Source organism: Ambystoma mexicanum, chromosome 6p, assembly GCF_040938575.1.
Source record: "Ambystoma mexicanum isolate Mex_15411 chromosome 6p, UKY_AmexF1_1, whole genome shotgun sequence".
Classification (NCBI taxonomy): domain Eukaryota; kingdom Metazoa; phylum Chordata; class Amphibia; order Caudata; family Ambystomatidae; genus Ambystoma; species Ambystoma mexicanum.
The window spans coordinates 1216741724-1216758070 of record NC_090935.1 but is presented as its reverse complement, the minus strand read 5'-3'; the positions used below and the strand labels follow the sequence as shown (position 1 = coordinate 1216758070).

The 16347-nt window shown below is 43.8% G+C and overlaps 1 protein-coding gene across 2 annotated transcripts in view; it reads right to left on the bottom strand.

Annotated features, from left to right (window-relative positions):
* Window positions 1-145: 145 nt before the first annotated feature.
* The window catches only part of UBQLN1 (ubiquilin 1), a 1098378-nt gene continuing 1082176 nt past the window's right edge, over window positions 146-16347 (bottom strand). The window contains exon 11 of one of the 2 annotated variants that reach the window (XM_069625875.1): window positions 146-1044. In XM_069625875.1, coding sequence (XP_069481976.1) covers window positions 892-1044 — 153 coding nt within the window. In that variant the 3' untranslated portion in view covers window positions 146-891. The remainder of the gene's footprint in view (window positions 1045-16347) is intronic. The other variant, XM_069625876.1, reaches the window with a different exon arrangement.

Below are 16347 nucleotides of genomic sequence, written 5' to 3'. Positions count from 1 at the left end.
GCAACTATGATGCTGTCAAATATCTCACAATAGGTGGACATTTACTAAGTTTTTATAAATTGGGCTTTTGAATAAATTTAACAAAAATACAGATTTGTGTAATATTTAAGGCCAGACAAAAAGGAAATACAAAGATAAAAGAAAATATTGTAAATCATTTCGATATCGACACTGAAGACAGGTGTTAAAAAGCAAATTTCTGTACACACTTATAAAAAAAGAAAAACCTTTGATTTGCATTCTGTCTATATTGATTAATCAAATTGGTTTAATAACACTTCTACTGTTCACAAGTGATGGAAGATTCAAGGGTACGGAATGCAATCCCTTGCAAGTTTTTATTTTGCAAACAGGTATCCTAATTAGTAATCTGTAATGATGTGATAGCCACAGAAAGGGCTTTCCCATTTGCAAATATGCATGTGCCTACAATCAACAGCTGGGGTACCAAACAAACTTCACTTTCCTAGCAAAATACATGCGGAAGTCACAGTAAGCTGTATATTGTTACCACAAATCATACCTTCAATTAAGTTTTGTTATCTTGTATTCTACATAAATTACTACACAATGCTAATGTTTCAAAGCAAATAAATGCAACAGTTGTATGTCAAGGTCAAAGAAAACCTGTTCACTCAACTGTGATAGCTGATATTAAGTTCAAAGTCACACTAAATGCAGAAAGAAAAAATAGGTTTGTTGCATGCAGTAGCTTTGCATTATTCCAGGATTTGGAGACCAACCACTGCATTTAAATCTGACGTTAAAAATGTGCCAGTGTTTTGTTTTTAACAAGAATTATTCAAAAACACAATGAAATAAGCAGGGAATTGTAAAGAATTAAGAGCGGTTATCAAAAATAAATTACATTTGTCAAGGTTCATAAAGTTGCTATGATGGTTGAGAGCCCAATAGCCTTTCAATGGCTGCGTTTAGGTCTCCTCCTGAGGCGATTAAAGCTTGTAAATTTGCTTCTCGGTTGAGAAAGCCCATGGAACTGAGCTGTTCCAATTGTTGTTGAAATCTTACTTCAGGATTCTGTAACTGGAAAAGAAATCGAAAAGTATGTATAAATACCCATTTAGACAAAGATTTTTAGTATTTTTATCCCAGTTTGTACATAAAGCAGACAAGTCAGAAATTAATGGCTACATGGCCACGTTTTGATTTAGTGCCTCATGCCAGATTCCTCCCACTTTTAAGCACTGAAATAGGTGTTATCCATTTTACCAATTCTCAACTTATTGACCACAGGAGGATGAAGGGCCTTGCTGGGACTCAAACCTGCAGGGGAAGGCTGGCCCAGGCCTGTGCGAATACTTAAGTTTGCTGTACTTTCCACGGAGGCATGCATATATTTCATTCCAGTTAGTCTTCAAGTGTTTTAAACATAGAAGCACTGTAATGGCGAACACCAGGTTACCCTTCTTGCATCAGACACTGTTCAAATATACATTTAAAGGTGAAAGAAACCATATTATTTGTTTAGGTCTCAAAGGTCAACGTGGACAAAACCTTAAAAGTTGAGCAATCTAATAGGGGAGTCAGGATTTCGGTAAAACAGAATTATTTTGCTAGATCATGTGGACTTTAACAGAACCAAACTCACAAGATAATTATCTGGGTAATGGGGGTCTTCGGTAGGTTGTACAGGTTGCTTATTACATGTTGACCTACTTTATGTGCTCGAACAAAGTGGGGGCCTTCAACAAGGGCAACCAGCACAGTAAACAGCGGGTACAATGACCAAGGCTGCATTACCACTTGTACACAATGTATTTTCTTTTTGGAGAAAGGAGTGCCAAAACAGTTTCCTTCCCAGACGAAAAACCTACAAAAAAGATGGCAGCCATAACAGAAAATGGATCCTCATTCTAAGAGAACAAGCCCCTTTTCTATTTCTATGGATGACAATGAGGAAAGGGGGCACCTCCGGGCACGAGCAAATGTGGAGGTACATCGATTAAGTGTCATTTCAAATGTAAAAGGGGTATATGTCAGCACAAGGAGCAAAAGGGGGAGGTCAACGGTGAAGTGTGAGCAAGATCTAGTGTGAGCCTCTGTTGCCAGCACGGAACATAACCATGTACCACAAGAACACATTTGTTTTGAGCTTGCTAAATGGCTGATGGAGCTGCAAGAAAGACCAACCTCTTTTGCTCAATTTTGTGAGTGCTCTCGATTTATACTGTGCTATTTTTCCCCAGTGAAGCTCATCCAGCTTATTTTGTGATTCTTTGGAGACCATAAAGGACCCCAAAGGTGGTGGTGAAAGCCTTTGTATCCCTTTGTTTACCTGGGTCAGTAATCTGACCTACAATGTTATAATCGTTCTGGTAGATGCAAAGGTTGTATACATTTATGGCTAACAGGAAGCTTTTTCTTCTTGGAGGGTTCCAAAATGGAGCGTCTATGTTGTTAAATCCAGTATCCAGGCATCTGTGTGTTACCCGTAGGCATGACTGGATAGAGACAATGTAGGCTCATTTTTCTGATAAAATCTCCGGACAAACAATGTGTGGGGTTTCATGGGAGTGACTGCAACGTCTGGATGTCTGGGATTCTGCCAGATTCCATTTCCCCTGGGGTATGGCACAAACGACTGTGTGGTGACAATTACTGGTTGGTTGCCAAATGTTTGAATGGTGTGCGTTCGATTGGTGGTTAGGGTTAACCTCTCCCCTCTGGTTTGGCATAAAAGCATAGATCCAGCAGAATAAACCCACAGAGTAAAAGCAATGCCTCCATAAAAAGAGAATCCTAACTCTAAATCCAGCATGAAACAGGATTACCATTAAGTGATCCTATCAACAGAACAAACCAATATGACTACTGAGGGGAGCGGTAAATAAGATGCAAATCATCCCTCCCCCTGGGAATAAGAGGATCTAAAGGCCCAAAAACTTACCTTCAAGCAATGTGGTTGTTTCTAATATTCAAAGTTCCAAAAATAAAAAGGTGATATTTCTATCAGTCCAGCAGGAGATACGACATTGCTGCATTTAAATTATCTAAAGGACATTCCTTCCGTGGCAAGTGAATAATACGAGTAGACCTTAGATGTCTGCGTCACAGGCAGATGAAGACACAAGCATTGGCAATGCCATCAGTTTGGGCTTTTGTGTAGGCATGGGAAAGGCACTTCCGCAGTGTAATTAACTGGTCATTGAGTGCAGCAGGTGCAAAATGATGCAAGTACCTCAGCATCTAATAGAAGTGCTTGGCAAATGCCCAATACTTATACACAAGCCAAAACTGTTGGCTTTGCTAAAAATCGTTTTTAACAAGGCTTCAGTAAAGAACATGCATAGTCCTTATAGATTGAGTTTGGTAACTGGAGGGATAGCCCACCAACGACAGAACAATGGGCTAGTAGTACTTGGTTAACAAGGGGGGGGGGGGTCTGTTCTGACGTGTAACGTTTTAGGGGCGGGACTACTTCCTGATTCTAGTAGGCCCAAGTAATTTCTATTGTGTCCAAGGAAATACAAAAACACTGTAAATGTGAAGATGTACATGAAGTAGTTCAGACAAAAATAGGTATCATATATACAGCTTATAAGTTTATTTTGCTGTTGGGTGCATTTAGTTAATCATGCATCAGTATTATTAATAAAAGACTGTTTGTACCGAGAGCAAACAGAAATGCAAAATAAATTTTTCATTCAGAGATACTTGGTGTGCAGGAGGTTAGAACACAGTCTTAGCCCTGTCCTCACACCATTATAATGGCCAAATTAATTGACAAAATGCAATAAAACAAAAAGCAGGGTAACCACCACCATTAGTGACAAGTGATTATCGTGTGTTCAGATGCAAGACAACCCAAAACAAAAACATTAAATGGGAAAATTCTTGGTTGTCTGTAGCCAGGCTGGAGGGTGACCTAACACGTGGTCGACGTCTAGATTTAGATCAAAAGGATTTTGGGATCAGGAGAGATATGTAGATATTGGTCCTTAAGACGTTTCGGCTGGTAGCCTTCATCTTGGGCCTGGAATAGGTCTCCCTTGGGGGCTGCGATGCTGCTAGATTCTGTGGATTGTTTGTGGCACCCAAGACAAATAGGGTGCAGGGTTGAGTGAGCTTCTGGGCGTTAGTGGCAGGCTGAGAAAGGCTTACTGGGTATTTTCTGTGTCCAAAAATACCGGAGAATCATGGGAAGCCGGTATGTTGGCCAAGGTCAGCAGAAGTCTGACTTCAACGTGAAGATTGCTGGTTTGAGCCAGGTTCGTTGTCTGGTCTTGAGTAGAGTTCAAAGTGTGCTGCAGTCTGGCGAGTAAATTCGCGTGGGCAGCTTGCGAACGGAGCGCCACGTTCACTTGGGGAATTTACTCGATGCAGTAATTTAACTAAATGCACCCAACAGCAAAATAAACTTATAAGCTGTATATATTATACCTATTTTTGTCTGAACTACTTCATGTACATCTTCACATTTACAGTGTTTTTGTATTTCCTTGGACACAATAGAAATTACTTGGGCCTACTAGAATCAGGAAGTAGTCCCGCCCCTAAAACGTTACACGTCAGAACAGACCTTATAGATTGAGTGGCTGAAGGCAGACCCGATAAAGACATTTGTATTACACCAGTAGGCCTATACAGCTCCAAGTCATTAACTCTCAGAAGACTGCTCTAAAGAAAAACACTGGCAGGCACTTCCAGTGCAAAGTTTGATGATAAAGCTTGATTTAGGTGAGATCAAAGAGTTCCCATGAGGTTGTATTTTGGGTGGGGAAAGGAAGGAATTGGGTGGGAATGGCCATAGGGATTAGCATGGCCATGGAAAATCAGTGAGTGGGCAAAAACGAAACACCTACAAGCTTTGCATCCCCCCTCACATGCCATTTCTCCCCATCTATACTCAATAGTTTGGGCTCCTCAGTGGCGCTAATAGTCCAAACTAAAAATTATGAAGCATCCAAGAGAGATGACACCCAAGGACGACTGCGGAAGCTATGCACCAGCATCTTTTGGGACTCAAAAGCACTTGCCTATCTCCTAACCAGAAGGCACTGGGTCTGAATCGCTTTTCCTCTGATCCAGTGGCGTGATGTTGTATGAAAAGTGTTTTTGTGGTTGTTCATCTTTCATGACTCTTGTGTGCTGCTTGACCTCTGAAACAGAACACTGCATTGTCCTGGCATTCCAATGTGGCAGCCACCTCTGCTGGACCCTCTACATGAGAATTCATCTGTGCAGCAAGGGCCCGTCAGTCTATCCTGCTAGTGGGGAGAGGCCCAGTTGCGTGTCTCCCTGCACTTTTTATGTACTGCTACCCAACACCCCGACTAGGGTCACCATTGCTGGATAGGCAAACCACAGTTGCAGACTCAGATTCACTGACTGCACTTCTTCGGTGGGTTACTCCAACAGCTCGCCCATTCCTCTGGGGCCTTGAACTGCAGCCCTTGTCCATCCGGGTGTTAACCGCAACCATCCCTGCTGCAATTACTCCACTCAGCAGGCTCTACACCAGAACATCTCAGACTGCTTTTTTCCAATTTCGTTGAGGAGAGCGTGGATCAGCTGCGACTGTTTGCTTCATTTGTAGGCGGTAGTAGGGGTCCCGTGCTGAGCTAGCCCTCCCAGGACTAAAACACAACCAACCCTGCAGATGACTACCTCATTCACTTCTGCAAACTCCTGATCTGCCTCTGGTTATTCCTCTGATCCCTCGGAGGTCTTTCTTTGGGTCCGAACTGAAAGTGCAGACCCTTTACTTACATCCATAAGATACATATTGGTCCATTGTTTCCTATGGGCACAATGACATAAGATTACGATTTAAAGGCTATTTATGTTTCTAAGGCCTATGTCTCTTATGAAAAGTCCAGCTGGACTCCTGTTAATTGTGTGAACATTATTTGGTCCTATAAGCCCACCTTCTGTATTTGTATCCACAGTCTGCAATGTTATTTAAAATGTATAAATTACCTGTATATTTTGTAGTTGAATCTTATGCGCAACTTTGTTGCATATAAAATATGTTTTATACAGAGACTATACAGGCCTTTCCATACGGTTTGATAATAAATAGTATTTACTGTACCTTTAAAATGGTTCCATCCTTCTGGACGCTTTTCTTGACTGCTCTGGCCATTCTACCACTTAGAGAGCCAGGAATGTAAAGGAAAAACATCCTGTGAGCCAAATAGACTCCTCTATCTGGGCCCCTGAAAACAGAGGCTATGACAAATGTCCCTAACAGCAGCCTATCAGGGTACTAAAGAGGTGTCTCACATGTGCCACACCCCTACCCCTCATTCCCCCCCTCCTCCCAGATTCCCCGCATACACACACCCAGCTCAAAGACTTGCCCAGGATGAAGACATGGTCATTTCCTGCTTGTCACAAAGTATACTAGATGTGTTTTCATTCAGAAGAAGCGAAGAAAACAATACTCTCAGCTCACAATATTAAAGGATAGTTCCGGGACTTTTTTTTTATTGTCCCTACGGTTCGGCCATGTGTTTTTAAGCATAAATCGGTAGATCGTAGAAAACTTTCCTATGGACCATACCCGACTTTTCGTCCATTAACGCACTCGAAATCAGCCGCCATTTTCTGATAATCCTATCACTTGCCGCATCGCCCTGGCTCACCTGCTTTTGCGGCACTAAATCAAATCCCCCGCCCCTGAAAAAGACTATCAAAACATTCATATTCCCCGCCTCTATCCGTGACGTGACTGAGCTGCGTAGGCAAACGCGCCCAGGCGTCTTCTACGCGACTCCACACAGAACCCGGAAATCAACACAGATGAGCTCACACAACACAGCGTGCCACAATCGGGAATATGAAACTGTACTTTTAAATTAAACTTCAAGATTGTAAATTTGGTAAAGTACATTTATTTGACATCAAATGTTTTGAGAATATTCAGCAATTTTCATTTTTATTTGCTCACGTTCCAAAAAGTTCGTTTTGAGGCACGCGATGTTCCTTTGCTGTACACAGGGTCTTAGATCATCTCACAATACAGCGCCACAATTCGGAATATGAAACTGTGGTTTAAAAGCAAACGGCAAGATTGTACATTTGGCAAAGTACATTTATTCGACATCAAATGTTTAGAGAATATTCTGCGATTTGCATTTTTCTTTGCTCTCGATCCAAAATAGTTCGTCTTGAGGCAAGCGATGTTCGTGTGCAGTACACAGGGTTACTCGGATTACGCGGACGAACAGTGCCGCGAAGTTCGTGCATAAGCACCATCATCATCCTCAACACGGTCCGTGAGAGGCAGGCTTCCCTGAACTCTGGCAGCTCGGTGATGCATTGCGGACTTGGCTCGCCTTCCGAAATGTAGGCCAAGCACCCGGAATTTTCACGGCAGCAGCAGTTCTCCTCAGTTGGCATTAGCTCGCACCGATTGCACGTGCACCAGGTGGAGACGCCGTCCATGCGACATGGTCCAGGCTCTTCATCCGTTGACTGGTCCTCCCAACTGCCGTCCGAATCCCCATCGTTTTCGCGTGCTTGCCTTTCCAGTAGTTCTTCCTCGGTGTACTCGGGCTCGTACATATACGACATTATTGTAGCCATTGTGTGGTAAAGAAAGTAAAATAATTTACAGAGATGGTACAGGTGTTCACAAGGCCTAGAAGCGGCGAAGGTAGCTGACCAGAGCACAGAAACGAGTCACAGAATACTCAAAGTAACACAGCGAGAGTAATGGAATCGAAAATCTGCTGCTGTGTGTTGTGAAACGGTGTGTTTATACTTATTGAGGAAAGAGGCGTCCTGCCATTTCCATGGCGACACTTCATTAGCTGAGGCGCAGCGATTGTTGACACGAAACGTGCTTTGGCGTTGGGAAATGGGCGGTACGCGTCTGCTGATGTCAGGCTCAGGGGTGGGGGATTTGATTTAGTGCCGCAAAAGTAGGTGAGCCAGGGCGATGCGGCAAGTGATAGGATTATCAGAAAATGGCGGCTGATTTCGAGTGCGTTAATGGACGAAAAGTCGGGTATGGTCCATAGGAAAGTTTTCTACGATCTACCGATTTATGCTTAAAAACACATGGCCGAACCGTAGGGACAATAAAAAAAAAGTCCCGGAACTATCCTTTAACATGCTCAGACCCTCCAGTCCTCAAAATGGGAAGTCATACCTCTGCACAGTTCAGGAACAAGCGTCACATAGCACTTTCTAAGCATGCTGTTGAGCAGTCTTAACAGCTAGACATGACTGGAAGAGCTCAAAATATGTGAAAATGTATTTGATTACAACAGGCTATAAGGAAGTAGTCAAAGACAGTGAGACACCGCAGCCAGAGAAGATCACCTTAGAAAACTATTTAGTAGGAGGAGATAGTGGCACAATGTTGTGTTTATTCCAGGGTATTAGCCGGAGGGCTGCAGTAAGTGGGAAGGGACTGCAAACCCTGATGACAGCAGACAAAGTGTGAGAAGCAAGCGTTCACTCGCGTGCAGTGACGCTGCAAGGGCTTGTGCAAACTGAGCTCTAGTTGCTAACAGGGAAAGTGGAGGCCAGAGCTGTAGAAACAACAGAAGGTGGCATGGGGGTGAAGTCAATTTCTTTCCGTCCAATTAATCTCTTTCAAAGTAAGAAGCAACAGCAGGGACTTAAGTTGGTTGTGGTGCCCCAGCTCCCGTTAGGGTTTGAAATTCAGTACCGATACAGGGCCTTCCACCACAGGCAGAAGCCTGCCTCTCCCCCTTTACCCTAGGCATACTGCTGCATAAGAGCTTTTACTCTAGGCATACTGCTGCATAAGAGTTTATTCTTCAATGCCTGGAGACGTTTAAAGCAAAAGAGGAACACCTTGCTGTCACTGCAGTGTGTTTCTAAAAATAAAACCTTTTGTTAAAATATGGCTTCAACCTTTGTGTCCAAAAAGAGAAGGCATTTTCTATTGCTTTGTTTTTTTTAAATCAGCAACAAATAGGAGTGTAGAGTATTCCTTTTTTGAAGGCTGGCTGGAATAGTAAGGGAGATATAGGTCTATTGTTTTAGTGGATTAAGCATTCGCCTTTATTTTACACACAAATTAAATTGCTGCAGCAGCAGGCACATGAAACCCTTCAGCTAACTTACTAAGATGCACATTTCTGACCTCCAGATAAAACCCTCTAACCTATCCTACGTGCTTTGTAACCTGCATTGATCTTTTTTATTGGATTTTTTATTTATATTTTGTAAATCATATTTTGACTAATGATTAATAACACTTAAAATATATTTCCCCCTTTAATGTAGATATATTTTGTAATTGAAAAAAATGGACTACCTCTGCATCATATAGAGGTTTCTTATTTACTTACGCTTCTTATGCTGCACCCCAAACTAATATTGTTTTTTACGTTTAATGGCAGCAGCGAATTTCCATCAGACTTAGTACTGGAGAATAAAAAAGCCCATCCTGATCGAGGGCACTGAATCTCCATCAGATCACTCACGACAGCTGGGAGGCCAGACTTAGACCGGACAACTTAGAAACGTAAAGATAGGACCTACTGCAAACTTTTCCCTTTCACTAAGGGAGCAGAAATCAGTTACTTATAATGCACACTGTCACCAAAGGCATCATGGCGCAGTCACAGACGGAGACAGACGACAGGGAAGGGGGCTCGTGCACGGGAGTTGCTAGGTCTGGAAAAGACCCGGGGCTAAGCTGATGTCGGAACTGTTGGGACTGGGGGCTAGCTAGTCTTTTGGCTGTAGCTCCTGAGATTCTATCCGGGGCTAAAACCAAAAGATCAGGGGCTATAGCCCCCTTAGCCCCCCCCAGCAACGCCCCTGGGCTCGTGCAAAAAGACTCGGTTTGAGGTTGCGTTTGAAGAGCTCAAAGTCATTGAATAGCTGTAACGGAACCTGGAGTGAGTTCCAAAGGTCGGGGCCCGCCACCGAAAAAGCTCTTCCCCTGACTTGCTCCTTGAGATGCATAAAAGCGCGGCATCAGCAGATCTCAAGGAGCGACCAGGCCAATGGCCGCGCAACTTCTCTTGGATTGCCAAGCAGCCTTTCCCATTCAGGGCATGCTGGATCACACATGAAGCCAGTGTAAAGAATGGCGCTCCTTCGAGACATGCTGCCTGAAAGGAATCCCTTCCACCAGCCGAATTGCCGCATTCTGCAAAACTTGCAAGCGGCGTATGAGATAGGCATGCTGAGAAAGGTAGACAGCATTGCAATAGTCAATGCTGCCATTTAGACAGCCTGCTATCACTTGGGCATGAAGTTCCAGGGAACTCTCCTCTGGAATACAAGCAAGGAACTGAGAAAAGCGAGGGAGCCCATTCCCCACCAAGATGTATTTTGTCAAATGCATTGAAATGGTGAATTTTACAGAACATTTTCTGGAAAATTGGCAAAGCATAGGCTTTCCTGAAACTATGAGCTATGCCAATACTTCTGATACAAAGCATGACAGTGAAGTTGCTGAAGAGAGTGAAGAAAAATGAAAGCATGCCTGGTGTGTTCTACCAGCAACGATGCCTGTAAAAAAACATTGACGGGGCATTCATGCCAAATAATCCGATTTACAATAATGTGCCAACTTCCACATCATTTCACCGGGACCCTATTATGCACGGGACCTCACGGCAATAGCATCATGCAATATTAATCTCTTATCAATACATTTATGGGGAGTATTAAGACTCAGATCACACCCCCACTGTGAACAATATGAACACGAGGGCTGATGATGCCAAAGTCTTAATGGCAAAAAATACATTAAGGAAAGATTGAAGGATACTAAAGGCACATACAGACAGGAGTACTGAAATCAATCTACTCGGAGAAAGTCCAGATACAAGAAATGGTTGAAAGCGCACTGGGCCCTGCATAGGATAGAACATTGGCAGTTGCTCAGTGAGTCCATTAAGACCAGTGAGCCGACGCATTTCTGCATACACGTTAATGAAGATAGCTAGAGGCGGACTTTGATAGTTGGGGCCATCTCTTGTGCTAGATGGATCACCCATATACATAAAAGGAACCAGTGGCAATGCAAATACTACATTCCTATCGTTTGTCCAGAGTAAGGCCCGCTGAACATATAAAAGCACACTACATGAAACTACCAATATCATTGGTAGCGTTAGTAACCAGCGAGGCTCCGGAAATTATGCGGTGTGCAATATATTATTGAAGGACTGCAAGAAAATATGGGGCAACATTTTACATCCACTATTCCAAAGAATAAGCTTTACTGGCCTGATACCAAAGGCCTGGAAAAATAGCGTTATAATCCGGGTCTATACATGTGGCCCGTATTCTTCACCCACTAGCTATAGAACATTAGCTATGCTGGATGCACCAGCCAAGATATTTGGGAAAATATTAGGATAACTGCTAGACTGGGCTAACACAATCAAGATAATCCCATACAGACAGATTTCAGGAGTGAACCACTCTGATAAATCTCATGGCATTGGTCACTCTGGTGGAACAAGGGAGAGCTAGGTATAAACAGATGACGTAGGCTGCTTTCGTGTACTTTAGTGCCTCTTTTTGAGCAGAAATCGGCAGCGGTTGTAGCACAAGTTCCACAATTGGGTCATTCCCCCGGTTTCTAAAAATGGTTACTGCCCTGCATTTAAAAAAAAAAATAAAATAAAAAAAGAACACGGTGAGAGTAAGATACACCATGGAGATGGATGGATGGGAAGCTAAGTGATGAGGTGCATACCTTCACTGGCCTGTGTCCTTACCCCCACCCTCTTCAACCTATACCTGGTGAACATATATTTTCAATGACACTTGATTGTTTTCGCTTGGGTGAAGAGGGAGGGATATTAAGCCTGGGAGCTTGCAAAGACAACTGTATTTAATGGATATATATGCGGCTAAAAACCAATTCGTCATCAACACAACTAAATCAAAAACATGATTTAGGATACGGAATGAAAAAGGGATTAACTTAAGTTGGGCATTAAATAACTGTGCTGCAAAGTGGTTGACCACTATAGATGTCTGGGAGTTACGATGGATTGCCACTTAACATGGGCTTTGCAAAAAGAGCAGCCATGTTCCACACTTAAACAACTTACTGCGTGCACATTAACTTTCTCTGTACGTTATACAGGATACACCATCGCTGCTTTAAGATAACCATGTAATATGGTACTGAAATCTGTATTTTTTATTTAAAAAAAATTGCAAGGAGTGCGTTTTAAACAAAATAGAAAGTTATTGCCTGCGTACTTACCACTGCTTAGCAAAACATCTCCTGGTGGAATATCTGAGAGCGGAGCTACAGCGAACATCTATTAACTCACTGGTCACCCTGCATCGATATGAAACGGCAGAAGAGGGATCTTTATCACATTTGAACTACATAGGCTGACAAAATCCTGACAGTACGTCGAGACTTCGCATGTGTGAAGCACAAAACTGAACAGATTCTAGAACACAAACCTGGATACAGTAGTAGCAGGCAGACCTACTAAATCCAGAATTAAAAGAAAAATAAAACTACTAGATTGTGAGCAGAACAAAGTCAATCTAGCAATTTATGCAGTGGCCACGGAATATTACAAAAACATATGCCTGCCCGGGGGAGGGCATTCTGCCACGCGACATGCTGGAGTTTCCCAATCCTAACATATGAAGGGATTCTCTTTGGATAAAATGTAATCTAGTTAACTCAGGAGAAATATCGGGTGCAATGCAAAGAACAGAAAGAAGTAGAAGAACGTGCCACCTGTGAGGTTTAGCTGCACTGGAAAGCGCCAGACACTATTAATTGAATGCACTAAACTTAATGTAACATGCACAGGGTTTGAAATTGAGATTCGATGAGCGGGAGCTAAAACCAGCTCCTGGGTGTCGAGCATCACCAAGGAGGCGGGAGCTACCGCTGGGGCACCAGGAGCGTGTACCCATTTTACCATGAATATAACTACCACATGAGAAGCACGTTAACTTTTTGCACATAATGTTTGATTCATTGTGTTTAAATGTGTACTAGATGTGTTGTTCTTTAGTAGCATTCTCAAATTCTCAGTTAATGTCACGTATGCATGTTTGAAAGGCACAGATTACTTGTGGAGCTAACAGTTGCCCCTGGTAGATGTTGCTTTCAAGCTAACCAGGCTCTCCGAGGCCAGAAGGAGCTAAATAGCTCCCCTCAATTTCGAACCCTGATGCAAAAAGCATTTAATGGAGTATGGTGGTGTTGAGACCATTGAGCTAGATCCTGAGTGGATGTGGAATAGATATGTCTGGTGATGATTACGCTATTATCACTTGCCACAACTATGGGGGAGCATTGAATATCTGAAACAATATATGATTTGAGTCCCAAACATGACCCTATGACTTGATACAACATAAACCAACCTGTTTTCAATGAACAGGCTCTGCAATTATCCGGACAGTAATTGTGGAATTGTCTCAACAAGGGAGAATGCACTACTCTAATAATGCTCTGATGATTTGAATGTATTGGCATAGTTTACATTGTGAGACATGTTCTATTGTTGTATTATAGTCATATGTATGAAAGGTCTTAAATATAAAACCATTTGTGATGATTTGACTTCTGCCTTACAGGTGTACAAGGGTGAGTAAAGGATAAAACGTCCCTTCAGTCGCCAAACATCTACAACTAAGCCACCACAATCCTAAAGGTAAAACAGGCACAGTCAAGAGATATACCTCCTTCCCCTATGGTGGTAACGTGGGTCGAGGGAAGGCTACATTCTTAAAGGCATGGTCCAGTAAAAGTTTTTATTGTCCCTACGGGTCGGCCATGTTTTTTTAAGCCTAAGTGGCTCGATTTTAGAAAACTTTCCTATGGACCTTACCCGAGTTTGTCCATTAAACGCACGCGAAAACAGGCACCAGGGAGCTGCCATTTTGTGATAATCTTATCACTTGCCGCATCGCCCTGGCTGACCTGCTTCTGCGGCACTAAATCAAATCCCCCGCCCCTAAGCCTGTCATCAGCAGACTTGTACCGCCCATTTCCCAACGCCAAAGCACGTCTCGTGTCAACAATCGCTGCGCCTCAGCTAATGACATGTCGCCATGGAAATGGCAGGACACCTCTTTCCTCAATAAGTATAAACAGACCGTTCCGTTTCCCAACACACAGCAGCAGATTTTCGATTCCATTCCTCTCTCTGTGTTACTTTGAGTATTCTGTGACTCGTTTCTGTGCTCTGGTCAGCTACCTTCGCCGCTTGTAGCCCGTGTGAACATCGGTACCATCTCTGTAAATTATTTTACTTTGGTTACCACACAATGGCTACAATAATGCCCTACATGTACAAGCCCGAGAATACCGAGGAGGAACTACTGGAAACGGAAGCACGCGAAAACGATGGGGATACGGACGGCAGTTGGGAGGACGATTCAACAGATGAAGAGCCTGGGCCTAGTCGCATGGACGGCGTCTCCACCTGGTGCACATGCAATCGGTGCGAGCTAATGCCAACCGAGGACAAGAACTGCTGCTGCCGAGAAAACTCGGGATGCCTGGCCTACATTTCGGAAGGCGAGCCACGACCGCAATACATCTGTCATGATCTCTGCTTCCAAAAGGTCAGGGTTTTCCCAACTCCCTTGGAAGCAGATCCATAACCCAGGTTCCGAGTGCCAACCAGTCCCAATTGGGACCTTTTGGACCCAGTCCTGGCGCCAGTGGCACCAGGCTCATAAATATGCCCAGTCCCAGCGCTGGAAGCGCCGGGCTCATAATGCTTGGGTGGACTTACCTTCAGCAGACCATGCTGCTTACTTGCCTGCCAGTTGAGCCTCTGATTCTCTTCTGTTTGGAACTACTTTTCCTGTTGGGTGGGGCTGGAGCCACTCCCTAGATTCAGAACACTGGAACTCTTCTGGAAGGCAGGAACTCTTTTCTTACCAGGAACTCTTTTCTTACTTGGGCGTGGCTGTGGAAGGAGACACCTAAGCACTACAGGAGGCTATTTAAACCACACCCGGTGGATGAATCTTGCTTTGCGTTATTCTGCAACCTCTGCAGCAGAACGCTCATCGTGTCTTCTGCATCCGGTCCTGGGCCTAAGGAAAAAGGCTTACCATCCTGAATCCAGTCTTCAGCAACACCTATAAAGACAAGAAAGAACAGGTTAGCATTCCGGCATCTGAAAGGCAAAGGCTTACCTACTCTTCGTACGCTCCGGAGGTCTTCACACTGCATTCCGGCATCTGAAAGACAAAAGTTTACCAACTCTTCGCACGCTCCGGAGGCCTTTGGCGCTGCATCCCGCATCTGAAAGACAAAACAAGGTGCGTTTAAAGACATTGGGGAACTTTAATACTCACGTGCCATTACTCCTTTCCACATCTAATCCAGTGGGTATTCCGGCACCCTGCAGCCGCTCCGAACTCGTACCTGCAAAATAAAAAGACAGTTAGAGCGCATAGTGAAGCAGGCAACAAGCGCTTACTTACGTGCTTCCAGGCGCTTCTATTCATCACACGGGCTCCATCTTCAACTCACTTCAGCCCGTCATCCGCCATCGTCGGAACCCTGCAAAACAAGAGACATCATTACTAAAGACTTTAAAGACATTTGAATGACTCGAAACTTACCGTTCGTGCAGTAAACGACGGACAGCAGTCCTCTGAAGTCAAGAGGCCTGCGCTACCTATCCAGTGAAGAAACTGGTTACAGCACCCTGCCCCGAGGCAGATGGAGAGCTCGGCATTCACTTACCTAAGGTGAGAGCGTTAACCTTTGGGGGTCTACAGGAGAGGAGAAGAGGAAAGAGATAGGGACACCCCAATAACCCCAGTTCATTAACCCCATATTTTCTATCTGCAGACATCTTACTCTACACGTCAGGCATACAGTGCACAGAGGTCCAGCCCAAAGAGCCAACCGGGTGCTACACATCACCTTTGAAGATACGGTAGTCGCCCAGTCAAGACCGGCGCCTCTGCGAGAATCAGGTGAGCGTTACAACATCACCGAGTTGCCAGACTTCAGGGCAGCCTGCCTCACACGGGCCGTGTTGAGAATAATGATGGTGCTTATGCACGAATTTTGCGCAACTGTTCGTCCTCGTAATCCGAGTAACAAGTAAGTATACTCTGCTTGTCATGCCACTCCTATTTCATGTTCTTCTACTATATCCAAAATTATATATTCATATCATAGTAACGCATGAAAGTCGTTCAATAGTGTGCATTGTCTAGATAGAATTCGTCAGTGCAGAATGCCATAAGTTACAAGAATTGTCATTGACAACAAACCTTCATTAAACTTATCTCGGTCATTTAAAAACAGTTTGTTTCATTCCTTTTCACAGGTGGTACAGGCTGGTGGCCTATCGTTCCTTTACATGGTGGCTCCACTGGAGGCTTGGACACCGCGTTCGAAGAGTGATACCCGCCTGTGCA